The sequence below is a fragment of the Coccinella septempunctata genome, chromosome 1, assembly GCF_907165205.1.
Source record: "Coccinella septempunctata chromosome 1, icCocSept1.1, whole genome shotgun sequence".
NCBI classification, from domain to species: Eukaryota; Metazoa; Arthropoda; class Insecta; order Coleoptera; family Coccinellidae; genus Coccinella; species Coccinella septempunctata.
In genome coordinates this window covers 2,998,365-3,026,010 of record NC_058189.1, presented here as the reverse complement: position 1 = coordinate 3,026,010, position 27,646 = coordinate 2,998,365, and the positions used below count along the sequence as shown (strand labels likewise).

Here is a 27,646-nt window from a genome sequence, read left to right as displayed (position 1 = left end):
TAGCTAGTTTTGAAAGAATTTTGCTGAGCTGGCACAGCTCAGAATGAAAACTTAAAGTGGCTATATATTTTTATCAGGGCCGAATCGGAAAGAATGGTATGGAAAAAAGTGTGTCTTTAGACTTCAAGAATCTAGTGTTACAATATTTGTACGAGTCAAAGACTTAACCTGTATATATAGGGGCACAAATAGTTCCATGCATGATGAGAGTAGTTCCATAGGCTTTCTTCAAGAATTTGCCATGGCAATATCACTTAGCTTTTCGCTCCCCCTGGGTGCACCAATGTTCTCAGAGGGTTGATAAAAATTGACTTGGACCAACCGCATGAAATATATCCTTACGAAACAAAGTTCGTGGATTTTTTTCTGATTCTGCATGGGGGCCAAGATACTAAGGTGAATTCTCAAATTGACACACTGCATGAGTTGCATCTTTCACCATGGTAAATTTTTAAATTTCATTTACCAACCTGGGAGGGTCACTGTTTACTGTGCGATGACTAGTGCATCAAACATTTGGATACATTCCAAGTTGTTGGAATTATATTTGTTTGACTAGGAAATCGCGACAATGACAGAAAAATCAGTCGGAAACGAAACACTCGTGGAAATAAGTGAATGATTTCACTTCGATTTCTCCCTATCTTTATCGAGTCAAAGTTTAATGTTTGTAACCTGCCAAAATTGAGCATTGACCATGAATACCTAGGTACCGACTTTAATTGTTTCAGTTCTGAATTTTTTTGAGATATCTCACTGTTTGACTTCGATATTTGGATACCACTCATTTACACTATCTATCTATATGTTTTGAGTCAACGTATGATTAATAGCGATTATCATTGATAATATGATCTCCCAAGTTCCAAAGAGACAGTTTTACCTTCACAGATCGCACCTACTGTGGAGCAATCCGTGAATTCGTGGAGTTTTTAGGGTCACCGTGGAAAAAGCAGTGTTCGCCTTGATGGAATTCCCTACCTATCGGTTCCGAGTATCATGATATCATTATATTAGTAACAAAATCCTGTCTGGTAATTTAGTCCTCGGCCGAAGTTGGTGCGAACGTAGTGACCGTTAATAGTTTATCGTGGTAGGTTTACCGAAAATATCTATCGAATAGGAACTTGCTCGTGGCCGGATTAGCGTGTGGTGTGAAGTTAAACTGTGTACCTATTCATGATGAGAATTTTATTTAGCGTGATTTTGTTCGGGGGTGTTTTTTCGCAAACACTTGTTTCCAGTGCTGAAGACAGCCTTACGACTGCGGAATACTCAGGAACGACAATTGAAAACAAGGTATTTTTAGGATTTTATTACCTGGTTGGTTTTTCAATATACAAAGTTCGTGCGGTAAACAGTTGTTGTTCATAGTGTTCTTTACAGCAATTTTCCTATGTGTTATACAATAGGGGAGTCACGGTGAATTATTGAATTAATTATTATTCAATTTTTTTATGAATGATCATCACCTTGGCTAAACTTTATTTGATCAACTTGTACATGGTGATGATTCATTCGAGTTCATTGAAATCCAACAGAAGGGGTTTCCCTGAACTGAATGGGATGAACTGTTACCTAATAATCGTTATAATTGTCTAATTAAGGAAAAATATGGGTAGTTTCCGTTGTCATCTTTCACAAACATAACACATTTCCACATTTCCCTACGTTGACCGCAAAAGCAAATTCATCCTGACCCTTTTCCCTCCTGTGGAGCTGAAGTGAAACTTCTTGCGATCATGTTAGTCAAAAGATGACTTTGCTATTGTATATTTGAAAAAAAAAATTTTCATAAGGAAAAGTGTCATCATTCGTGGCGAGCCTATGAAGGCGAACCATGAAAACTCATTTGACCCCCCAACCTTTAGATTAGATTCTTTTGATAAAGGGCATTACAATTTTCAACAACAAACAATAATAGCATGTGTATGAGATACAGTTTTAGGGGAAGTTAACGTACCTACCAAACAATTTTGCGTATGATATTGATATAAGAGCTTAGGGAAAAACCCCATAGTAAAAACCCTTCCTTACCGAGAGAATAGTGGATTGTAAGAGATGAAACTCTTCACAAAATAAGCTGGAATATTTCATATCGAAGGGCAAAACTGCAAAACTGCAAAACTTGATCCTTTCCTAGAAGAAAAAGAAAATCTAGGGAGTCTTCTGCAAGTTACCTGAATCTGAAATAAAAAAAAACAAAAGCTGAAAAATGTGAAAAAATGAAAATTAAGTTCTATATGTCAGATTGACTCAAAAATTCACAACCCAATTCAAAAAAGATTCCTAAACTGCATGTATATTGAAATTCATAAATTGGACAATGATTTACCAAATGATTTATGGTTTCTTCTGGTTCCCCGCATTCACAACTAGGGATTCCAACTGAATTCCATCGGAAAAGCATGCTATTGTAACTTCTGTAACCTGTTCTTATGCGATTCAGAATACACCATATTTTCCTGAAAAGATCAAAACTAGGAACACTATTTGAGAGATCGCCATGCAACTAATTCTTGATTGAAAATAGTGCACGTATTCCATTCAGACATGCCAAATGTCCTTGTCCTTTATATTCGAATGAAGGAAAGGGTTGGACCATAATGGTTTACGCGACTTCAGTCTTGTGGTCATATTTTTTGGAATACCTATAGGACAAAATTTGAAATGAGTCGGAAAAAGAGTGAAATTCATTCCAAGAATTTTTAACCGTAATCTGTCTCCAAATATGGGTCTGTACAATGTTTGAAAGAACTGGTAATCATTGAATAGGTGAAGATATAATAGTTCCAGTACTAATTCTCATAGAAAGATTTAGCTGTGCATCAATTTTTTGCATATGAGCACTATCAACCCAAACGGGGCAACAATATTCAGCAGCCGAAAAAACCAAAGCTGGGGCTGCTGTTCGAAGAGTATAGTTGCATCAGCATCCCATGAAGTACCAGCTAGTTTATGCAGGATATTATTCATAGTGTTCAACTTCAGACCTGAATTTTCCAAATGGGCTTTGAAATTCAGCGAGGAATCCAGCTTTACTCGTACATATTTGAACTGAAGTTCTGTTCGAAAAAAAAATTACGGAAAACCACGCTCAATTTTCTAGATTTTTTGATGATTATTCAAATGGAAACACAAAACCTTGGTTTCGCAAACGCGAAGCAGTGGAAATTCAGCATTTATCAATCTACAGAGAGCGTGAAAAAAGTAATCTACAAAATTAATGTTATCGGTTTTTACTGTTTTGTAAAAAAATCTCCATTCTTACTTTGAATTACGCAATTTTTCATTCACAATAGAGATTGTCATACTCCCTTTACGGGGGGTGGAAATAACTTGAGTTATTTACATGGCAACCCTCAATTTTCGTATCACACAAGGGACAGATCATTCATTGGATTTTATCATATCTCTTTTTTTTCATTTTGGTAATGAAATTATTAAATTTTTACTCTTTTTATATATTATGAGGTCAATGACATACCTGCACTTTAGGAGTTATTGATATTTTTTGGAGTGTTATGATGGATAACACGAATTTTTCGTAGCGTAGTAGTTAATTGAATTTTTTGAAATAAAAATCGTTATTAGGTACAAAAATAAATGAACAAGTCGTTGATACGTTCCTTCAATCATAATCAAACGAAAGAGATGTGTTTTCGATAACTAAAACATCCATCGCTACTGAAGTAGAGCAATAACAAATAGAAGGTCTTTCCATTTTTGACACAATCAGATATGTCTGCCATTTATGGAAACTCAACTGCCTTCCATTCCTCGTAGAGGGTGAATGACAAACTCATGAATTCTACATAAAACGTTGCTTAGTTTAAAATTAAACTTTTTAACTGGCCTTTTCTACAAAACGGTGAATACCGAAGGCATGAATTTTGTGTTACTATTTATTTACTCAGTATACTCTATGTAACTAGTCACAATAGATTTGAAAAAAATTCTGATCCCACAATTTATTTCTGGTAATGATTGTTTTGTTGATCGTTGGATTGGGAGACAAATTATTTCAAAGATATTTTCAGTCTGAGTATGATCACGTATTTTACAATTACCTGTTATTCGCTTCCATTCAATTTATCAAAAAAAAAAAAAACTCCTTTAGGTTAAATTTCCTGCATTTTTGGTATGTTGTAGGATCCATTCCTAGTATAACTGGAAAATGAAGAGAAATTGAACTATTTAAGCCAGTATATAAATGTACAGTCTACGTTTGAGTATTCTCAAACGACAATATTCGTTGTCACGTAGGGAATAGAGTTATTTTTTTAAAATACTTTCGTGTTTCTTCTGATAACCACGAAATCAAAGGAAAAACGAAGATTGTGGTGGGACACCATTTTCCGTAATCTGTACAACGAGCCCACACTTGGTATAGTATGTTTCCATTTGGAAGATAAAAGTTGGATGGAGTTGGGGCTAAGGGGTTGAAGAAAATGACTTAATTTTATTACCAGAAAATGAGGATAAGTAAAAATCAATTGAGTTTTTGGTAAAAGAAATATTAATTTTATTTCAGACCTATGCCCAGCCCTGTATCAATGGGTATGATCGAATAAATTTGATTAGATATCGTTGAAACATTGTTTGTACCTCATATTTCCCTCCATCAACGGCATCAACTGATGAAAGTAATAGGTAATGGGGTAATGGGTTAGAGAAATGATTCCATTAAGTCTTACACGAGAATAATTTTTGATTTTATCACGGCACATTGACATTATCTAGGTCATGAGGTCCAAATCTCAAGAGACAACCAAACGTGCGAAATGAAAAGAAGAATTACACTATCCTGGGCAGCCTATGGAAAGCTTGCAGACGTCTTTGAAAGCGACCTTCCGCAATGTTTGAAGAGGAAGGTGTTTAATCAATGCGTGTTGCCGGTCATGACCTATGGAGCTGAAACCTTAACACTAACCACAGCAAGTGCTAACAAACTTAAGGTGACACAGCGCAAGATGGAAAGGTCCATGCTCGGGGTATCATTGCGAGATCATATGAGAAATGAAGATCTTCGAAGAAGAACTGGCGTCACAGATGTAGTTGTCCAAATTCGCAAACTCAAGTGGAAGTGGGCTGGACATGTGGCACGAATGACGGACGGGAGATGGACGAAGAGGCTGCTCGAGTGGAGACCGCGCTTGGATAAAAGAAGCAGGGGAAGACCTCCCACACGTTGGACGGACGATCTGAAGAGGTGTGCAGGAAACTGGATACAGAGAGCTCAGGACAGGAAGCAATGGGCAGAAATGGGGGAGGCTTATGTCCAGCAGTGGACGCAGAGAGCTGGATGATGATGATGATGATGATGATGATGACATTGACATGGATACCTAAAACGATTTATGTAGTTGAACTCGATTTTATTAGTCATTGAGCTGGAGTGTCGGAGAAATTATTTCTCCGAATTTCTGTTGCGACCATTTCAGTGAAGGTCTCCAATTATTTAGGCCGATGTAACTTGTCTCCGTTATTGGATTCAATAGCCCAATTGCCTCCAAGTTGATAATTCGATCTCTTATGTATTAATATAGACAGCAGCAGACTTTTAAATTTGTATTTGCCGATACTTAGTTCATGGAAATCTAAGTGTAGGAATGTAGAAACTTCATCCTCTGTAGCACAGATAGAATGGGCAATATGAATATTTAATTAGTAAGATTTCGAATGTTGGGTCAGTCATTTAACTGACTCCTTTTTTTTGGGAATTTTTTGAATGTCGATTTACGAGACGACTATCTCCCAGAAAAATCATCATAGTGTGATACATATTCAAAAAGAGCTACTCTTCTAGATTTAAATCCGAGAATTTCATCGACCTTGGTGCAACCGTTCGGTCTTGACGAATTTTCAACTGAAATTTGCCGTTTTTGGAAAAATGTACGATGTAAATCTAAGCGAAGAGTGATATAGGCTCACGAAATTGCTTGGAATGGATTCAGCGTATTCAAAAACCTATTCGTGCATATCAAACTTTCAGACATTCAACACTGTTTACGAGAAAATCGAATTTTTTGTTTTTCCACTTTTCATTCTTGAGTTCACTTTGAACGGCTCTCTGGAGTGCAATTTTCTATTAAAGCATAAACTGTTAGGTTTTCTGGAATCTACAAAACAATTTCTAAGCACTCCATATCCTAGGACAGTAGTAGGACAACCTGGTTTTTAGGCAGAAATGCAATTATGTCAAAATTCAATATTCTCTCTAGCTGTGATTACTAAACTCAAGAATGCCAAAATCTCTTTCAAACTAATAAAAATAATAAGCAATAAAATTATCCACCACTCTCTAAGAAATTCAGTTGAAAATAATGATTTACATATATCGAATTATTATCGTAACTTTCTTTGAGGTTTACCTTTGTTTGCTTGGAGTAACAATAAGTCTTCATAGGGAGGAAAATGTTTCTATGAAAAACTCATTATAATTAGAAAATGATTTTTAGACAAAAAAATTGTTTGTGACATTTGGTTTCATTTGTGGATGACTCATACCAGTTAGATAGAATTTGGTGTCAAAGGGCTAGTCCACGTGAGGGAGGCATCAATTGATCCCAGCGAATCTGCTAGGATAAATTGACTTGATAGGTTACGGTTCCTCAGAAAATAATTGCCTCACAGACAAATAAACTCTGCATTTCATGCCATATTTGGTACCTAACCTTCATCTGATAATGGCCTAGGAATCATTTCGATCATTGATTTGTCGATTCATTCTCTATAGAGAACAAAAATTGCAATGAAGTGGGTGTTCGCAATGAGTAGATTCGTATGAATCACGTTGAATTCCTGATAATTGAGAGTGTTTACCTCATATCTTAAAATCATTATTATTTGATATGAATACTCTCATTGAATCAAAACAACAAACTGATTATTATATTTTTATTTTCAGATTACCATTTTGCTACCGAAATGTTGCTCCCATGGTTTTGCTGTTGGAGCAAGCAACTGCAGCCTCACAAATGTAACCTTTCAACCAGATTTCAGCGTTCACAAGCACAATGATACAGCTTTCGATGATGAACCGATTGATTCCAGCTTAATTATCTTCGACACTTACATCAAGGATCCTTGCAAAGGACTCAAGTGAGTAGTAACTATGCGGTATTATTTCATATCACGAAAATAATCTGTCCTCATTATATGGTTTTTATTTTTTTACCATAAAACGGTGCAATCCTATAAGATGCCCTAAGAGATCTCTCATGTTCTTGCCATCTACAGTGCGGCATACGAGGATGTATTGATATCTAGTTAGCCTAGACTAGTTCCATGCATAAAAAAATATTGCTTTACCATAGCAACGAACAATAACTCATTAGAAGTGTCAGTGTGAAGTTTGAGGTCAAAAAAGTAAACCAGAGTTACGAAATAAATCAAAAGAAAGAAGATGTCCACCGAAATTGTGAAAATCGAGTATCGAGCCATCATCAAGTACCTGTATTTGAAAGGGTTAAGAGGTAAGCAGATTTACGAAGATATGCTTAATACCCTTGGTGATAAATGTCCTTCGTATGCCACCATGAAAAATTGGACTGCAAGCTTCAAAAAAGAGGTAAATTTTCCATTGAAGATGATGACAGATCGGGAAGGCCAGTTTCTGTGTCAGTCCCCGAAAATATCGATGCAGTTGACATGACATGATTTTATCAGAACGTCGAGTTGGGCTGAAATGGATATCTGAAGCACTGAATATTTCATACGAACGCGTTCATCATATAGTTCACGTCAATTTGGACATGAAGAAAATTGCTGCAAAATGGATCCCTACATGTTTGAATGTTGACCAAAAGCGTGAAAGGGTAGAAGCATCGCGTTCGATCTGTGCTCGATTTGAGAACTTCTTAAACCGAATTGTTACTATGGATGAGACTTGGGTACATTTCTGCGATCCAGAAACAAAGCAACATTCGATGGAATGGCGACACTCTGGTTCTCCAAGACTTAAGAAGTTTCGTGTCCAAAAATCTGCTGGAACAGTTCTTGATTCAGTTTTTTTCTAATTGCCATGGAGTAATCATGATGGATTTTTTGGATAAGGGTAAAACAATAACCGGATATTACTATTCGACATTACTGACCACTCTACGGGAAAAAATTAAAAAGAAAAGACGCTGAAAGCTATTCAAAGGTGTTTTGTTTTTGCAGGACAACGCCCCTGCACACAAATCTCATGTTGCCATGCAAAAAATTCGTGATTTAGGGTTTGAATTACTAGAACATCCCCCTTACTCACAAGATCAAGATATATTTGGCTCCATCCGACTATCATCTCTTTCCTCAACTAAAAAAAAAGGTTAAAAGGTCGTAAACTAAACAAGGAGGTAATAAAAGCTGTGGAGGTCTGGTTTGCAGAGCAAGAAGAAACATTTTTTTTTGAAAGGTCTAGAGACGTTGCAGGTTCGCTGTAATAAATGTATCCAACTAAGAGGACAATATGTTGAGTAATAAAATATTTTGACATTGAAATTTTGTTTGGTTCTATAATAGGCTAAGAATTTTTCAATATATCCTCGTACGTTAGGGTGTGGAGTGGGTTTAATTTATGGCTTTAAACTAAACTGTTTGAACGCCTATTGTCCTATCTTTTGTTTTCAATATCACTTTTGCATTTTATTATAGGTTTCCCCTATCACCTGAGGAAAATCCAATATTTCTAGTAAATGGGTCACTTCTGCTAGCTGGCATGGGTGAATATGATGGTATATTAGGACATAATCAGTTCTGCATAGATAACTTAAACATGATTCCTGGAGACTCTACAGTGTATACCTTCGTATGCGTAAGAGACCAAGAAGATAACGCTCTTCCTAGATGGGTGTTTACAGCTTATATAACCCGTAAGTAGGTTGGCTGAAACATTCCCAAATTAATTTCAAAGCTCTCTACTAAGGAATATTCTAATTTTTTTCCAGTTGTTACAATATCCTCCCTTCTCTTCTCCTCATCCGCAGTTTTTTTTTATAAACAAGATTCGAGAGGGATTCACAGGAAGTCCTTCATAGCGTTTGCTATTTCGATGAGTGTAACCTACTTGATCATCATATTGATGCAGTTCATATCTTGGGGTTGCAAATTCTTCGGTGAGTTCTATTTCTATTCTATTCTGATGAGAGGTATTTGTTCCAAGAAAATGATCAGTGTAGATTTGTCATTAAACGTTTTTTCGTAAGCCTCCTTGAAATTTCTTGAATCTGACTTGTATGAAAGGTTCCTTTTAAATTAAATTTCACACGTAAGTAGATATTTGATTTTCTCTGCATAGGTATAAAACAAATAATTATGTGACTCATTTTAATCCTTTTAATGGTGAATGAAGAACACCCCCAGCTCATTGTTACTTCATTACTGATTGTATTACCTACTTCAGGAGATGATGAATAAAATTGTGAGAGCTATGAGTGATAGGTATAAACTTTTCTTGCTCTAGCTATTTTATTTTAAGAGATTCCCTCACCCTATATCGTATTTGGGCCACCCTGCGCATATTATATACAGAGTGAGTCTTTGACTCGTACAAATATTTTAACGGTAGATTCTTGAGGTTAAAAAAAAAATTATTCCTTTACCATTTTTTCCGACTCGGCTCGGTTTCAAAGATACAGGCTGTTGAAAAACCATAAAAAAATATCTCACAAACGGTCTAATCGAACGAAATGAACCCAACACAAGATATCACCCTCGTTTTCCAGATTTCTCATTATGATCATTAAGTACCATAAAAATACCAAAAATTCAGAGAACTCAAATCTTGAAACTAAAGTTGGACGTTATATTATAATGAATATTTGAACGTTTTGTAAAATATGTAAAAGTATTCTTCATATTATCTTGTATAATTCACCGTTTTCGAGTAATTCGAAAAATTGGGTACTTTGACCGAATTCAATCTCTTTTTGAAAGATGTGTAGTGTCAGAAATTTAGCAGTTTTTCTCTAGGTAATTTTGTTTTTCTAGGGGTGGCACAGCTCATTATGAAAACTTAAAATGGCCATATTTTTTTATCAGGGCCGAATCGGAAAACATGGTATTGGAAAAGTGTTCTTTTGACCTCGAGAATCCACTGTTGAAATATTTGTACGAGTCGAAGAATCACCCTGTCTATGCGATACAAATCAACAAATTTAATTCTTCTTTCTGATTACAGGGTTACTCCTTCAATTTTTCGTGATACTTTCCTTCTGTTGGCTTGCTGTATTATGTTTTGATCTTGCTTGGAGCATTCAGTAAGTAGTCTAGTATTCTCATTGATATTTATTTATGTATGAATGATAAAAAGCATTGTAATTATTTAGAGTCGTATAAATCGTATGATAATATTTTTTTTCAATTAATTCTGATATTTTTTTTTTGGAATCATAGATTTTTACAATTAATTTTATATTTCAAGTCCGGATATTTTTACCGGAAAAAAATTCAATAATTTTATCGGTTATCTATAATGCATTTTCTGAAATCCTTTGATATGACTTATGGGTTATTTCGGATGAAGAGCTTTGATTTAAAATGTTTCATGAATACACAAATAAATCTTGAGAAGTATGATTTTAAAATTCAACACGGAGACAAAAAAAATTAATTACCAAAAATTTTACAGTAATTACAGGGTGAAGGAAAATGTGGATCGCACCAAATACTACATAGGAAGTACCATTTTAGTATCCTCCGTATTCCTTATAATATCTGTGTCCAATAATTTTACTCCAGATATTCCCTTCACCTTCTTCAAACCTCAGTTTGAGAAGACCAGCTGCATTGAATTTGGTAAGAAAGTTTTTGTACTCATATTTTTGTATGGAATAGAGGAATGGATGATATCAGTATATTATACAGGGTGAGTCTTTGAGTCCTACAAATATTTCAACAGTGAATTCCGAATTTTTCCGAATAGGCTCGGTTTGAAAGATAAAAAAATATGTTATTTTTAGTTCTCACAAACGGTTTCATCGAATGAAATGAATTTCGGAATATAGTTTTTCTATTTATTCAATGAATCTTTTTCGAACACAAGATATCACTCACGTCTTCCAGTGTTCTCATAATGACCATTACGTACCATAAAAAATACTAAAAATTCAAAGAACCCAACTCTTGGAACTGAGTTGGACGCTATCTCAGGAATATTTGTAAGTTTTGTGAAATAAAAGTATTCTTCATATTTTCTCGTATAAAAAATGTTCAAAAATAAAAAATATCTGCGAAATTCGAAAAATTGGGTACTTTGACCGAATGAATCTTTGAAAGATCCACAGATGTGTAGTGTCATAGAATGGGGAATTCTCCTCAATTTGGATTATCACTGCATATGCAAGTTTAAAATGAATAATTATGAGTTTCATTCATGATTTTTTCAAATTCACCGCGGAAACTATTCAAAATCAAATATGGGGTTTTAAAATTTTTTTTTGGGAAACGGTTGAAATGGTTATTTCAAAATGTGACGTGTCAAAGATATTTCATAAAAAATACATCATTTTCGTCAGAAGGATTATTCCCTATTATCTAGTTATTCTGTAGGTAATTTTGTTTTTCCAGGGGAGGCACAGCTCATTATGAAAACTTAAAATTGCTATATATTTTTATCAGGGCCGAATCGAATTTTTATATTGTGTTTATATTGGCCTATACTGTTAAAATATTTGTACGAGTCAAAGACGCGCACTGTATATCCATTTAGGATAAATTATTACCTATACATTTACCTCCTGATGAGATTGTTTCTTGATAAAGAAATCGACAAAAATAAATGAGAGGATTTCTATATACTTCTCCTCCTCCGGAGAGAAAAGTATTACTATGTAACAGAGAACAGTTCCAGGTAGAAGAATTTTCCAGCATTTTTTTTTCTATATTCATTACTTTCAGTTACCAAATGACTGGATTACAGTAAAATATTTCATTGCGAACAGTCCACCCTAAATGAAATGAGACAAAGGATTACCCATTAACTGAATAATACAGGGTGTTTCATCATAAACTGGACAAACTCATATGACGTGTAGAGAACATCGGGAGAATCATTTTTTTCTTATGAAATATTTCCCGTTTTCGAAGCATAAGGGAGATACACGGTGTTTAATGTCATTTTCGAGCGTTATTATATTGAGTGTGGTCGGTTATGTATAAGACTGGAAGTAATGGTTTCTTGTCATATCGTAGTATTTTTGGATGCTTCATTCAGAAATGGTGTAGAGCACCGAAAAAAAAATTACAAAATGGCGGAAAACCTGCAATGTTCGTGATTTTTTTTTTTCGGTTGCCAAATTGATTTTCATTTCCTAAATTAACACAATTTTTAAAGGATATCTGTGAAAAAATTTTTTCAGAAATCGAACACAACTTTTTTTTTACATGTCTACAGCGAAAAAAAAATTTCACTCGAAATTGATGAAATTTTTCACGATTGTACTTACTTTCATACCTAACACGAATATCAAAACAGAATCGAAAAATATCAAACGGTTTCGTTTTTACAGCCATTCAAATGTCCCGTTCGAATATCTGAAATAATAAAAAAATATGACACAGCTTGTGTTCTTAGGCCCATAATTTTTGAATTTGTATGTCGAAACATTCCAGATTGCAAAATGAATTTAAAAAAATCAGTGAAACTTCATTGAGAGTCGAACTCCCTACTCTGAGTTAAGTATTAATGTGAAATATGAGTCTGTTCTAAGGTTCTGAGTATACATATTAATTTTCGTTGCCGAGCAACAGTAGCTGATAGAATTTGACAGGGTATTTGAATTTTACTGAATAATTCGAGTATATTGAAACGATTTGTATGCAAACGAAAATGAAATATTCACTTTTAGAAAAAAATTATACGGTTCAGGCTTACTATGAAGCGAATTCCTCAGGGAGAAAAGCAAGGGAAATTTACGCTCGCAGGTTTCCAAGCCGAAACGTTCCTAATTTTAAAACTTTCATAGAAACAGTGCGTAAATTACGTGAAGAAGGTATTCTTCACCGCAAGAAGAAGGAAACAATCCGAAATAACGAAAAACGTATCCTGGATTTAATGAGTGAAAATCCGATGGTATCAACGAGAACTCTAACAAATCATCCAAGTGTGAATGACAGTAAATCCACTGTATGGAGAGTTTTGAAAAGAAATCGCTACCATCCGTACCATTTCCATTCATGTCAAACCTTAGAAGAAGGTGATTTTGAGAAGAGGAAAGAATTCTGTGAATTTATTTTAAGGACACGTGAGAATAGGAATTTCCTACGTCTCATACTGTTTACGGATGAAGCAACATTCCACAGAGATGGTTTCTTCAACAAAAAAAATAATATAATATGGCAAAGGGAAAATCCACATGCAACAGTAGCAAAAAATAGCCAGAAGAGATTTTCTGTCAATGTTTGGGCGGGAATGAAGGATGGATTCATTATAGGACCGTACATTCTTCCTGAAACATTGACCGGAAATGGCTATAATCAATTTTTGAGGGAAACTCTGCCCGATCTATTGGAAGATATTCCTTTGAGTCACTTTCAAGGAATATGGTACCAGCATGATGGTTGCCCTGCTCACACAGTGAGGAGTGTACGAGAATTTTTAGACTCTCAATACCCTCGCCGATGGATCGGCCGATTAGGACCTGTCGCATGGCCTCCTCGTTCTCCAGATCTTACAACTATGGATTTTTACTTCTGGGGTCATATGAAGAGTCTTGTTTATGATAAGCGAGCTCCAGTGACTTCGAGAGAAGAACTGATTCAAAGAATCGAATCAGCCGCCGAAGAGATTCGCCGAAACCCGGAAATGGTTCGTTCAGCGGTGGATAGTGTGGCGAAAAGGGCGAGAAAGTGTATCCTGAAAAATGGCAATATTTTTGAGAATGAATTATGAATAAATTTTATACTAATAGGTTTCATTTTTGTTGCGTTTGTGAAATTGTGGAATTATTCGTAGAAATTTCCGCAATAATGCCATGCCATTAATATCTGGGAAGTATTAACCGCCAATTTCTACTCAAACTGCATAAATTGGTTTCAAGATAGTTGCAATATTATATTCAGTTAAATTCAAATACTCTGTCAAATTCTATGAGCTGACATTGCTTGGCAACGAAAATCAAAAACCTTTGAACAGTCTCAATTCAGATTCCACATTTATTTCAATAGGTACTTAACTCAGAGCAGGGAGTTCGACTCTCAATGAAGTTTCACTGATTTTTTTTAAATTCATTTTGCAATCTGAAATGTTTCGACATACAAATTCAAAAATTATGGGCCTCAGAACACAAGCTGTGTCATGTTTTTTTATTATTTCAGATATTCGAACGGGACATTTGAATGGCTGTAAAAACGAAACCGTTTGATATTTTTCGATTCTGTTTTGATATTCGTGTTAGGTATGAAAGTAAGTACAATCGTGAAAAATTTCATCAATTTCAAGTGAAATTTTTTTTTCGCTGTAGACATGTAAAAAAAAAGTTGTGTTCGATTTCTGAAAAAATTTTTTCACAGATATCCTTTAAAAATTGTGTTAATTTAGGAAATGAAAATCAATTTGGCAACCGAAAAAAAAAATCACGAACATTGCAGGTTTTCCGCCATTTTGTAATTTTTTTTTCGGTGCTCTACACCATTTCTGAATGAAGCATTCAAAAATACTACGATATGACAAGAAACCATTACTTCCAGTCTTATACATAACCGACCACACTCAATATAATAACGCTCGAAAATGACATTAAACACCGTGTATCTCCCTTATGCTTCGAAAACGGGAAATATTTCATAAGAAAAAAATGATTCTCCCGATGTTCTCTACACGTCATATGAGTTTGTCCAGTTTATGATGAAACACCCTGTATATAGCTACGTAACATGCTTATTTCCTTAATTTTTTTGCAGCCAATCGGCGTTCTTCATTATTTTTCACCGCCATAATCCTAACACTGACAGTATCGGTGCTGAGCCTATCTTATAGTTTACTTAAAATGAACCGAAATCGATATGGCAATACAGACGAGGGACTACAACAATGGAAAAGGGTATCAAAAAAATACAGTTATATGTAAGTACACAATATGCAGTCTTTCGCAATTTATCAATAATTTTCCACCCAGAATGATTCTTCTTGAAGTGCATACATAATGAATTGAACTTTTCAGGTATGGAAGAAAATTGGTGCTGTTTGTTTCAATGATTATTTGGATTTTCGACGCATTTAGCGACCGTTTTCCTCCTAACTCTTCCATCTCTATGATCATACTGTCGGTCCAAGCTTTTCACGGTTTCATAGTTGTGCCCTTGTACACCATGAAAACACTGAGGAGAGTTATTGATGTGAACAATAAACCCCGAATAGACAATTTAGACGAGTTACTTGAAATTGGTAACAACCATGTGACTGAAATAGACAGAAGAAGGAAATGAAAAATCTTTTTTATTTATTTCTGATATAACTGTGATAATATTTATTGTGTATATGTTCTCTAAACTATAAATATTTTTCCCAAGACTGAATGAATCTGCCTATGCTTCAGTAGCTTGGCATGTTGAAGTGAAATTTCCTTTTGAATTAAGCATCACAACCATTATTGTATTTCAATTTGTAGATTTCATTATGAATTTTGTTACATCGAATATTTAAATGACTTAAATGATAAAAGTTGTGCATGACAATTATTTTTTATAACAATGCATAGACCTAGTCAATAAATTTCTTTACTATTGTTCAGCATTTTTTTCATTCACTATGCTTATTATCTAAGTATATTTGTACGAGTCAAAGACTTACCCTATAGAAATCAACAAATGTTACGATCCAAATCGATCTAGCCAACCACCATCACTCAAAGTTTCAACAGAAAGACCATTCCGTCGAGAAATAGTAGATGCTGACTATGGTTGTGTCAGAACAACACAATACACTCTAATGAATCCCAGTTTTCTGAGAAAATTGGAGTTCATTTTAGTGCATTCCTTTCATTTCACATTTCCGCCTTTGAAAATATTTAATTCTCAAATATTCAGTACATTCATTCCGATAGGCAGAGTAAATGTAAAAAACCGTTTATCTGTGGTTAACGTTGTTTTTCTTGCATGCCGTTGAAGATTTTCGACGTTTTTCTGATGTTGATATGCGATAAACCGGAGCTGTCGACGTTTTTCACTCTTGTCGCATTCTGGAATTTTCAGATTTTTAACGTGTGGAGGGATTTGCCTATAAAAGCAGATTTTCCCCCGCGACGGCCTCTTTTTACTCCTTAGTCACTTGACTCTTTTGTCACTTGAGTCTCTTTTGTCTCTTTACGCTCTTAACTCTCTTTTCTATGGGATTGTGTGCCCGACGAGCCGATCAGCGAATTTAGAATAAATTTTGTGTTACGAAGGTAGTGCTCTTAGAAATTAATTTTTATTTTTCGTTTTTTCCGCGAGTGCCTTGAATAAAGGAGGTAAGTCCCCGTCTATCCGTTCAGTTTCTTTATTAGACCTACACCGGTTACTTCTTTGACACTGCTGTACTGTATCGCTTTCTGTTATCTTTTATCGTACTTTACCCTGTTTCGCGAGTCTGACTTTTCCCTTCGCTATCAGTCATGGTGCGTAAGCCCTTGGGGTAGTGAAGAGAAAGTCCCGTCAACCGCGTTCCCGCGTCACAAGTGTTGAAATAGAAATCTCTTCTTTTCTATCAGTCATGGTGCGTAAGCCCTTGGGGTAGAGAATGAGAGATACCGCTCGTCGTCAGTGAAATCCCGTAGTTGCGCTCAAAATAGACCTTTTCTTCGCTATCAGTCATGGAGCGTAGCCCTTGGGGTAGCGAATAAAAGCCTCGAGTAGATCCGCCCTGGTTGTTTCTTTCAGTTCTGGAGAAATACAATTAATTACATCCCGATACCGCATAGCAACTCATTTCACTTCACGAGGTCATCCTTAGTATCCATTTCGTCAGTTCTGGTTGGCGCATTTTATTGAACAACCTTTGATTTTTCACTGTACCCGGTATAAACTTTATAAAGTGCTCGTGATCGGATCGAATTTCCAGAATGTATGTACGCTGATCGATTCGCTCATATTTCATACCTACACATATTTCCGTTGTTTATATAATCAGTTTCCGAAGGTGTGAATAAACTGGTACATAATTTGATTTTGACTACTTCGTTATCGCTACCACCCTAGATAACAGCGAACTCTGTCTCCGACTCGCAGCTACTCTGGTAGGTTTGCTATTCTTCCTTGTGAAAAGAATAGCTGGCGCTCGAGATAAGTTTCTCCGAGGAAACCACGTTACAACACCTCAACCAAAATGAAACGAATTGATGTCCTCTTTATTCGGTTAGAGTAGCCGCTACTATGCGGGAATATACCTTAGCGCCACCTAGCAGGAAACGAGGTCCAAGTGAATTCACTTTTTTAACTCTCGATGTGAAGATGGCAGCATGTATCCAAATCTACAAAGGATACGATCTAAATTCACTTCTCTAATATGATAGTGACACGACCGATTGTTGAATTTTTCTCAAAAAAATTATTTCTGCGTAGTTGAGGATAAGTATAACGCTCTCGTTCTTTGCAAAAAGCTCTACTGTTGGGCTTTTGATAGGAGTAATGTGAATTCAACCAATACAAAATCAAAACAAATAAAATCTATCACTTATATATTATCAGCATATATAAAAATCATTCATAGGTTACAAACAGAATGAATTATTGTAGTATTCTTTACAATTATGTACATGAAATAGAAAACAAATAAATAAAATCAAAAACCTTTAACATTGCGTTGATTTCTACGCTCGTATTATATTTACAACCTTACAACTTCTTCATTTATGCTAAAAATAATTGAAAAATTCAATTTTTACCACAATTTTGAAAGTAAAAACTCGTGAGTTCCTACATATGCCCAAGAAAATACTTCATAAGGACAAATAAAAATACACTGCTAAAAAACCAATGGCTATTCAAACATTTTTAGTGAACTTCCTATTATTTGCCACATAATGTACATTAATCATTCATTGAATAGGACTCATCTACAATTGACATAAATGATTGATAAATGATTATAATTTTGATTCGAAAATTTGTCGCAGCAAGTTCTCAACATATTTCTACTAATACCTAATTTTCAAAACTACCTATCGAGTATTGAACACAGTTTTTCAGTCAATGTTATCAGTAAAAGGACTGCTTGAAAATAAAGTTCCAAATATATTTCTTCGTGATGATCCTTAAAATCTACGACTAGGTATTCCGGATTCAAATGCATAATTTCACAAGGTCCAACCGTTTGATATTTTTCGATTCTGTTTTGATATTCGTGTTAGGTATGAAAGTAAGTACAATCGTGAAAAATTTCATCAATTTCAAGTGAAATTTTTTTTTCGCTGTAGACATGTAAAAAAAAAGTTGTGTTCGATTTCTGAAAAAATTTTTTCACAGATATCCTTTAAAAATTGTGTTAATTTAGGAAATGAAAATCAATTTGGCAACCGAAAAAAAAAATCACGAACATTGCAGGTTTTCCGCCATTTTGTAATTTTTTTTTCGGTGCTCTACACCATTTCTGAATGAAGCATTCAAAAATACTACGATATGACAAGAAACCATTACTTCCAGTCTTATACATAACCGACCACACTCAATATAATAACGCTCGAAAATGACATTAAACACCGTGTATCTCCCTTATGCTTCGAAAACGGGAAATATTTCATAAGAAAAAAATGATTCTCCCGATGTTCTCTACACGTCATATGAGTTTGTCCAGTTTATGATGAAACACCCTGTATATAGCTACGTAACATGCTTATTTCCTTAATTTTTTTGCAGCCAATCGGCGTTCTTCATTATTTTTCACCGCCATAATCCTAACACTGACAGTATCGGTGCTGAGCCTATCTTATAGTTTACTTAAAATGAACCGAAATCGATATGGCAATACAGACGAGGGACTACAACAATGGAAAAGGGTATCAAAAAAATACAGTTATATGTAAGTACACAATATGCAGTCTTTCGCAATTTATCAATAATTTTCCACCCAGAATGATTCTTCTTGAAGTGCATACATAATGAATTGAACTTTTCAGGTATGGAAGAAAATTGGTGCTGTTTGTTTCAATGATTATTTGGATTTTCGACGCATTTAGCGACCGTTTTCCTCCTAACTCTTCCATCTCTATGATCATACTGTCGGTCCAAGCTTTTCACGGTTTCATAGTTGTGCCCTTGTACACCATGAAAACACTGAGGAGAGTTATTGATGTGAACAATAAACCCCGAATAGACAATTTAGACGAGTTACTTGAAATTGGTAACAACCATGTGACTGAAATAGACAGAAGAAGGAAATGAAAAATCTTTTTTATTTATTTCTGATATAACTGTGATAATATTTATTGTGTATATGTTCTCTAAACTATAAATATTTTTCCCAAGACTGAATGAATCTGCCTATGCTTCAGTAGCTTGGCATGTTGAAGTGAAATTTCCTTTTGAATTAAGCATCACAACCATTATTGTATTTCAATTTGTAGATTTCATTATGAATTTTGTTACATCGAATATTTAAATGACTTAAATGATAAAAGTTGTGCATGACAATTATTTTTTATAACAATGCATAGACCTAGTCAATAAATTTCTTTACTATTGTTCAGCATTTTTTTCATTCACTATGCTTATTATCTAAGTATATTTGTACGAGTCAAAGACTTACCCTATAGAAATCAACAAATGTTACGATCCAAATCGATCTAGCCAACCACCATCACTCAAAGTTTCAACAGAAAGACCATTCCGTCGAGAAATAGTAGATGCTGACTATGGTTGTGTCAGAACAACACAATACACTCTAATGAATCCCAGTTTTCTGAGAAAATTGGAGTTCATTTTAGTGCATTCCTTTCATTTCACATTTCCGCCTTTGAAAATATTTAATTCTCAAATATTCAGTACATTCATTCCGATAGGCAGAGTAAATGTAAAAAACCGTTTATCTGTGGTTAACGTTGTTTTTCTTGCATGCCGTTGAAGATTTTCGACGTTTTTCTGATGTTGATATGCGATAAACCGGAGCTGTCGACGTTTTTCACTCTTGTCGCATTCTGGAATTTTCAGATTTTTAACGTGTGGAGGGATTTGCCTATAAAAGCAGATTTTCCCCCGCGACGGCCTCTTTTTACTCCTTAGTCACTTGACTCTTTTGTCACTTGAGTCTCTTTTGTCTCTTTACGCTCTTAACTCTCTTTTCTATGGGATTGTGTGCCCGACGAGCCGATCAGCGAATTTAGAATAAATTTTGTGTTACGAAGGTAGTGCTCTTAGAAATTAATTTTTATTTTTCGTTTTTTCCGCGAGTGCCTTGAATAAAGGAGGTAAGTCCCCGTCTATCCGTTCAGTTTCTTTATTAGACCTACACCGGTTACTTCTTTGACACTGCTGTACTGTATCGCTTTCTGTTATCTTTTATCGTACTTTACCCTGTTTCGCGAGTCTGACTTTTCCCTTCGCTATCAGTCATGGTGCGTAAGCCCTTGGGGTAGTGAAGAGAAAGTCCCGTCAACCGCGTTCCCGCGTCACAAGTGTTGAAATAGAAATCTCTTCTTTTCTATCAGTCATGGTGCGTAAGCCCTTGGGGTAGAGAATGAGAGATACCGCTCGTCGTCAGTGAAATCCCGTAGTTGCGCTCAAAATAGACCTTTTCTTCGCTATCAGTCATGGAGCGTAGCCCTTGGGGTAGCGAATAAAAGCCTCGAGTAGATCCGCCCTGGTTGTTTCTTTCAGTTCTGGAGAAATACAATTAATTACATCCCGATACCGCATAGCAACTCATTTCACTTCACGAGGTCATCCTTAGTATCCATTTCGTCAGTTCTGGTTGGCGCATTTTATTGAACAACCTTTGATTTTTCACTGTACCCGGTATAAACTTTATAAAGTGCTCGTGATCGGATCGAATTTCCAGAATGTATGTACGCTGATCGATTCGCTCATATTTCATACCTACACATATTTCCGTTGTTTATATAATCAGTTTCCGAAGGTGTGAATAAACTGGTACATAATTTGATTTTGACTACTTCGTTATCGCTACCACCCTAGATAACAGCGAACTCTGTCTCCGACTCGCAGCTACTCTGGTAGGTTTGCTATTCTTCCTTGTGAAAAGAATAGCTGGCGCTCGAGATAAGTTTCTCCGAGGAAACCACGTTACAACACCTCAACCAAAATGAAACGAATTGATGTCCTCTTTATTCGGTTAGAGTAGCCGCTACTATGCGGGAATATACCTTAGCGCCACCTAGCAGGAAACGAGGTCCAAGTGAATTCACTTTTTTAACTCTCGATGTGAAGATGGCAGCATGTATCCAAATCTACAAAGGATACGATCTAAATTCACTTCTCTAATATGATAGTGACACGACCGATTGTTGAATTTTTCTCAAAAAAATTATTTCTGCGTAGTTGAGGATAAGTATAACGCTCTCGTTCTTTGCAAAAAGCTCTACTGTTGGGCTTTTGATAGGAGTAATGTGAATTCAACCAATACAAAATCAAAACAAATAAAATCTATCACTTATATATTATCAGCATATATAAAAATCATTCATAGGTTACAAACAGAATGAATTATTGTAGTATTCTTTACAATTATGTACATGAAATAGAAAACAAATAAATAAAATCAAAAACCTTTAACATTGCGTTGATTTCTACGCTCGTATTATATTTACAACCTTACAACTTCTTCATTTATGCTAAAAATAATTGAAAAATTCAATTTTTACCACAATTTTGAAAGTAAAAACTCGTGAGTTCCTACATATGCCCAAGAAAATACTTCATAAGGACAAATAAAAATACACTGCTAAAAAACCAATGGCTATTCAAACATTTTTAGTGAACTTCCTATTATTTGCCACATAATGTACATTAATCATTCATTGAATAGGACTCATCTACAATTGACATAAATGATTGATAAATGATTATAATTTTGATTCGAAAATTTGTCGCAGCAAGTTCTCAACATATTTCTACTAATACCTAATTTTCAAAACTACCTATCGAGTATTGAACACAGTTTTTCAGTCAATGTTATCAGTAAAAGGACTGCTTGAAAATAAAGTTCCAAATATATTTCTTCGTGATGATCCTTAAAATCTACGACTAGGTATTCCGGATTCAAATGCATAATTTCACAAGGTCCAACCATTTTCCATGTTACCCTATATATATACACATTCATGAAATTGATTGGGCCAGCAGTGCATCTGTACATACATTTATGGGTACAAAGAAATATTTAATAAAACAAATAAAAAGCCAACTCATTGGTAGTGGAAGTTTACTGATATTAAATTAAAATTATGATACATGGATACCATGGGGGAAAAATTCCAATGCCAAGTTTGTCAGTGATATCAGAATTTCGATTAATTAGAATATATACATAATTAAAGAAATCCTTTGTCATTTCAAATCGACTTTATCGCACTTGTTGATTTCGAACCGTAAATTAGAAAAAATTGTCGTTACAAAATTTTCTGTGGAATGAGGTCATTTATTACGTGGTATTATGGCACTTTCAGACACTTCACTTATTAAAGCGATTCATATGGCTGAGATTGGAAGCTACACCATCATTAGACGGCCCAGCTTCGGCATACAAACAGGAGGACTCACTACAGGAACACGTAGTTTCGTGGCTACTACTATACGAACGTCTATCATCATTGTCAGGATTACCATTACCGCTCCAGTAAATAGTATTGCCAATTTTTGGCTCACAGCAATTTCCCGGGGTATGATAAAATCCATTGGACGGTGGTGCTCGAAAACCTGAGCCTTCGCTCATTGCAGATGAGCAATTATTGTATGAACCAGACCTCGACGTCTTGGACGGAGGCCTGTAATCTTTTGGGGCATGAACTGCGTAACATGCATATGCCTCCTCTCTACCACTGTTGCTTCCAACACGTATAGGAGGATCAAGAGTATGGTCGTAAGGACAATCGGGAGGTGGATGGTCTGGAGGTGGGGGTATAATTTCCGACCAATTGGGAGGTGGCAACAACATTGTTGTTGCATATGGGGTAGGGTTATCCAGAGGTTTCTTATAAAACGTTGATAAGTTTCTTGTATCAACTTCAGCATAGTCAGCCGGTTGTGACAAGGGTATTGACGAGTCTTTATCACAATCAGCTGTCCTCCATCCTCTGTCTATCCACAAACTGTCTTTACCATTCAACTGCGTTGCATTAACAACTGTCACATTCAGATGACCAAGTTCCTTGTTCAAGGACTGACGACGTTTGAAATAATATATCCCAACAGATACACAAACGAAAGATAGAGCAGAAGCTGCAAGAAGGATCACGAACCACGGTTGCCTCACTAATGGCACAAGTGGACCAAAAGTTCTTGGACTTTGCGCCCTCGAAGCTGTAAGTAACGGTACAGAATTGGAAAATGGTCCTTGACCAACACTCGTTACAGCTGCCACTCTAGCTGTGTACTGTTTTCCATTAGTTAAATTACTGATGAGTACAGAAGTCGTGGTCGCGTTTATCAAAATCGATCTTACATTGACGCCCTTGATCTGGATCTTATAACCCACAATAACACCATTGTGATGTTGAGGTGGAGGAGGCGACCACTTAACCCAACCCGCCGTTTCGTTGAAAACCCCGGCAGTTATACCATCCGGAGGTGCACTTGGTATATCTTCCAAAGTTTGAGCGATTCGCGAGTTGGATGGCTGACCCTCGACTGACTTGTAAAATGGGGAAATGAAGAATTCGTATTTGGTGAATTTCTTAAGATTCGTCACGGTGTAATGTTTGGATATGGAATCTAGAACTGTCAATACGTTGTAGTTGTGGGGTCCCCCAGAGAGCTCTCTGAAACGGATGTACAGACCTTCTACGTAATCTGGAGAGTTCAAGGTCCAGCTCAGTTTTACCGAGTCCGAAGTCTGAGGTTTGGCATCTATCAGATCAACGATTTTCGTGCTGAGTAAGGTTCTAGCCATGTCCAGTTTTGCGCCGTGAATTGAATACATATTAGCCAACGTCCTCACCATCGCAGATAAAGGACTAGCTGGTGATATACCATGGGAATTCTCAGCACGCACTATGAACACATATGAGCTGTCTGGTTTCAAGTTTTGAACAGTCATGTAGGTGTTTAGAACACGGTGAGCAACAACTACCCATCCCGTTTGCAGATCGGGACTCCAGTATTCCACAGTGTAACCCACTAAGGTGGCATCTTTTTCAGCTGGTTCCCACGACAAGATAACTGAAGAAGTCGTAACGTTTATTATTTTGGGGACACTTGGTGCCTTAGGGTAAGTAGATGGATCTGGACTTCGGTGAAGGGATGAAGTTGACCCCTCAACGACACTTAGGAAGGCCGACCAGGAACTCTCACCACTTTCTGAGGCTGCTGAACAAGTATATTGGCCAGAGTCTTCCAAACGAAGGTCTGAAACCCATGTTTATAAGAATTTGTCCGAAAGAAATCTTCAAAGGATGTTGTCAATTGCTTTTTGAATCAACTTACCATCAATATCGAGGACACCAATGTTATTTATGGAGTATCGTTCAGGTAACTTGTTAGGTTGAAGCAGTTTGCCGTCTTTGAGCCATCGCATTCTGGGTTGTTCCCCCTCGGGACTCAAGGCCTTGCAATGTAAAGTCACCATGCTGTGTAGAGGTAGAGTTTGATTAGAAGGACCTAACTGGATGATTGGTGGTGGTAGATCCGCAACCGATGTGACCTGAAATATAGATGGAAAATTTTGTTTAGAAGCTCATGATGTAGACTAGTGAAACATACCTGCAAATAGGCCCTAACGCTCTTGGATCCAGCAACGCTCAACGCCGAACACACCAAATACCCAGTATCTTCCCTCTGCACCCCTTGGATACGCAGAGTACCATGAGCATTGACGTGCATGTGCCCGTAGGATGTATCAGGAAACATCAATTGCTGGGAGCCCTCTTTGTGCCAGAAGACTGACGGTGGCGGATTTCCTGTTGCTGTGCATTGAAACTCTACAACTCCATTCAACCCCACTTTCTGGTCTTGTGGTTTATCTATGAATTCAGGAGGAGCTGCAAAGTATATATATATAAATAGTGAGTTTGATATACGGGGATATATTGGTAAATTCTTAGCCTACGATAGAACCAAACAAAATTTCAATGTCAAAATATTTTATTACTCAACATATTCCCCTCTTAATTGGATCTTACAGCGAACCTGCAACGTCTCTAGACCTTTCAAAAAAAAATGTTTCTTCTTGCTCTGCAAACCAGACCTCCACAGCTTTTATTACCTCCTCGTTGGAAGAAAACTTTTCTTCAGTTGAGGAAAGAGATGATAGTCGGATGGAGCCAAATCTGGTAAATAAGGGGGGTGTTCTAGTAAATCAAACCCTTAATCATGAATTTTTTAGCATCGCAACATGAGATTTGTGTGCAGGCACGTTGTCCTGCAAAAACAAAACACCTTTGGATAGCTTTCCGCGTCTTTTCTCTTTGATTTTTTCCCGTAGAGTGGTTAGTAATATCGAATAGTAGTCTCCGGTTATTGTTCTACATTTACCAAAAAAATCAATCATGATTACTCCATGGCAATTCTAAAAAACTGAAGCAAGAACTTTTCCAGCAGATTTTTGGACACGAAACTTCTTAGGTCTTGGAGAACAGGAGTGTCGCCATTCCATAGATTGTTGCTTTGTTTCTGGATCGTAGAAATGTACCCAAGTCTCATCCATAGGGACAATTCGGTTTAAGAAGTATACATCGTTTTCAAATCGAGCACAGATCGAACGCGATGTTTCTATCCTTGCACGCTTCTGGTCAACATTCAAACATTTGGGGATCCATTTTGCAGCAATTTTTCTCATGTCCAAATTGACTATTTGATGAACGCGTTCGTATGAAATATTCAGTGCTTCAGATATCCGTTTTAGCCCAATTCTGCATCCATATTTTCGGGGACAGACACAGAAACTGACCTTCCCCATCGGTCATCATCTTCATTGGAAAATTTACCTCTTTTGAGGCTTTCAGTTCAATCTTTCACGGTAGCATACGAAGGACATTGATCACCAAGGGTATTAAGCATATCTTCGCAAATCTGCTTACCTTTTAACCCTTTTAAATAAAGGTACTTGATGATGGCTCGATACTCCAGTTTTTTTATGCATGGAACTGGTCTAGGCTAACTAATAGAAACTTCATTTGAAGGGGGAGCTTTAGATGATATATTCCTCCTATAGTTCTTGAAAAGGAGCTCGGATCAAGTGAAACATCTCTCAAGCAGTTTTAACACTATCATGGATTCGTTTTCATTGGGAAAATAATAAGATCTGAGGAAATCATTGAGTGGGAAATAAGTCACTTGTGATGGCTTCATTGGTCCCTACTTCCTCACGAAGTAGATTGTAGATTTAAGGGGGGTTTCATTGCACTGCGAACTTAAGGTCTATCTGCACCTATCAAAGCTGCTCTCGGCTTTACATATAGTCAACAGCTCGCCTCCAAGTTCTAGAGATCTAATAAACTCCAGTACCTGGGATGGCTTCAAGGAGGTTACTTCCTCACTTCTACAAGCATTTTTGTGTTGGCTAGCAATGGCAACAAATTCGGTAACCAGTTGCTCCGGAGTTTATTCTTTCTTTCCATAGGATATGTTCTCTTCGTTTTCTGCTAGACCCATGCCAATTAGGTGCTTCCTGATGCAGCAATGCTATGTAAGGAATCTAGTGGGGAGGTGTAGCTATTCTTGCTAAGATTCAGATACGTCTTAGATTTCGCAATATTGAAGATTCGAAGAAACTTTTTGGAATGATCCAACCCTTGAAGATATTACCCAAGTGTTTCTATTTGGGTTTTCCTTCTCCTAAAACCCTTTTCTCTAGCACTGCTACCACTGAAAGGAGTTTATATGCTCCTTTCCTGACAAATATAATTTCTCTTGATTCCCGAGTGACCAGGAACACAGACTAAGCAGACCTTGACCTAATTCATTGTGTTTTCGTCACAACTATGAGATCTAAAGTTTGTAGGTGTAAAATTAAGATATATTGATCGTACTTACAGTTGACAACCAGTGATGCTTTTGCTGCTATAGTTCCGACATCGTTTTGAGCATCGCATATATAAATCCCCTCATCAGACATTTGCACGTCTTCGATGGACAACGATCTATCGTCAAGTATACGAGCTCGCCCCACAGGCATTTTTCCATCTTCCCTACGCCACAAAACCACAGGGGCTGGTTCACCATCAACGCGACATTCGAATTTTGCTCGTCCTCCTTGAACTGCCAGTATATCGTGGGGTTCTTTAGTGAAGAAGGGTTTAACTGTAACAAAAGAAGAGTTTTTGAGTTGGAGGTACACGTTATGAATTTACACACAGAAGTTTTCAAAGGTGAGGCTTCGAGAGAAGGTAGAAGTCATCGAAAAAATTATATCACTAAAAATTGTCTATTACATATATTCAAGATGGCTGAGCTACAACCCCTAGAATTTCGACAAAATTTCATCAAATTTCAAGTACGGGACTGTGGAAGAACAAAACATAAAGATATGGCAGGAAAACTAACATTTTTTGTAGTTTTTCAACAGTGTATCTTTCAA

The 27,646-nt window shown here is 36.3% G+C and overlaps 3 protein-coding genes and 1 long non-coding RNA gene across 5 annotated transcripts in view; 3 read left to right on the top strand and 1 right to left on the bottom strand.

The window, feature by feature from the left end:
• The first annotated feature begins 653 nt into the window (after positions 1 to 653).
• On the top strand, positions 654 to 15,710 carry LOC123312149 (probable G-protein coupled receptor Mth-like 10). Its single transcript, XM_044896405.1, has 8 exons — positions 654 to 1,299; positions 6,911 to 7,104; positions 8,641 to 8,858; positions 8,934 to 9,101; positions 10,166 to 10,244; positions 10,616 to 10,782; positions 14,887 to 15,049; positions 15,147 to 15,710. Exons 1-8 carry the CDS (start codon positions 1,180 to 1,182, stop codon positions 15,409 to 15,411), a joined length of 1,374 nt encoding a protein of 457 aa, XP_044752340.1. The 5' UTR covers positions 654 to 1,179; the 3' UTR covers positions 15,412 to 15,710.
• Positions 15,711 to 17,628: 1,918 nt separating this feature from the next.
• On the top strand, positions 17,629 to 22,500 carry LOC123310069. Its single transcript, XR_006537353.1, has 2 exons — positions 17,629 to 18,264; positions 22,195 to 22,500. It is a non-coding gene; the product is annotated as an uncharacterized LOC123310069 (long non-coding RNA).
• LOC123309305 lies at positions 18,799 to 19,640 on the top strand. Its single transcript, XM_044892721.1, has 2 exons — positions 18,799 to 18,979; positions 19,077 to 19,640. Exons 1-2 carry the CDS (start codon positions 18,903 to 18,905, stop codon positions 19,339 to 19,341), a joined length of 342 nt encoding a protein of 113 aa, XP_044748656.1. The 5' UTR covers positions 18,799 to 18,902; the 3' UTR covers positions 19,342 to 19,640.
• Positions 21,553 to 27,646, bottom strand: part of LOC123306226 (roundabout homolog 2-like) — a 256,341-nt gene continuing 250,247 nt past the window's right edge. For both annotated transcript variants that reach the window (XM_044898813.1, XM_044891624.1), the window contains exons 4-7: positions 27,103 to 27,369; positions 24,832 to 25,109; positions 24,556 to 24,772; positions 21,553 to 24,477 (exon numbers count right to left, since the gene is read on the bottom strand). In XM_044898813.1, the coding sequence (XP_044754748.1) occupies positions 22,586 to 24,477; positions 24,556 to 24,772; positions 24,832 to 25,109; positions 27,103 to 27,369 (2,654 nt within the window). In that variant the 3' untranslated portion in view covers positions 21,553 to 22,585. The remainder of the gene's footprint in view (positions 24,478 to 24,555; positions 24,773 to 24,831; positions 25,110 to 27,102; positions 27,370 to 27,646) is intronic.

Bases quoted from the DNA above. Each gene is read 5' to 3' on its own strand.
- LOC123312149 (XM_044896405.1), top strand. From the start codon at position 1,180: ATGATGAGAATTTTATTTAGCGTGATTTTGTTCGGGGGTGTTTTTTCG. The intron at 7,105-8,640 runs GTGAGTAGTAAC...ATTTTATTATAG, and splicing joins GATCCTTGCAAAGGACTCAA to GTTTCCCCTATCACCTGAGG. The intron at 10,783-14,886 runs GTAAGAAAGTTT...ATTTTTTTGCAG, and splicing joins GACCAGCTGCATTGAATTTG to CCAATCGGCGTTCTTCATTA.
- LOC123309305 (XM_044892721.1), top strand. From the start codon at position 18,903: ATGAACCGAAATCGATATGGCAATACAGACGAGGGACTACAACAATGG. The intron at 18,980-19,076 runs GTAAGTACACAA...TGAACTTTTCAG, and splicing joins TCAAAAAAATACAGTTATAT to GTATGGAAGAAAATTGGTGC.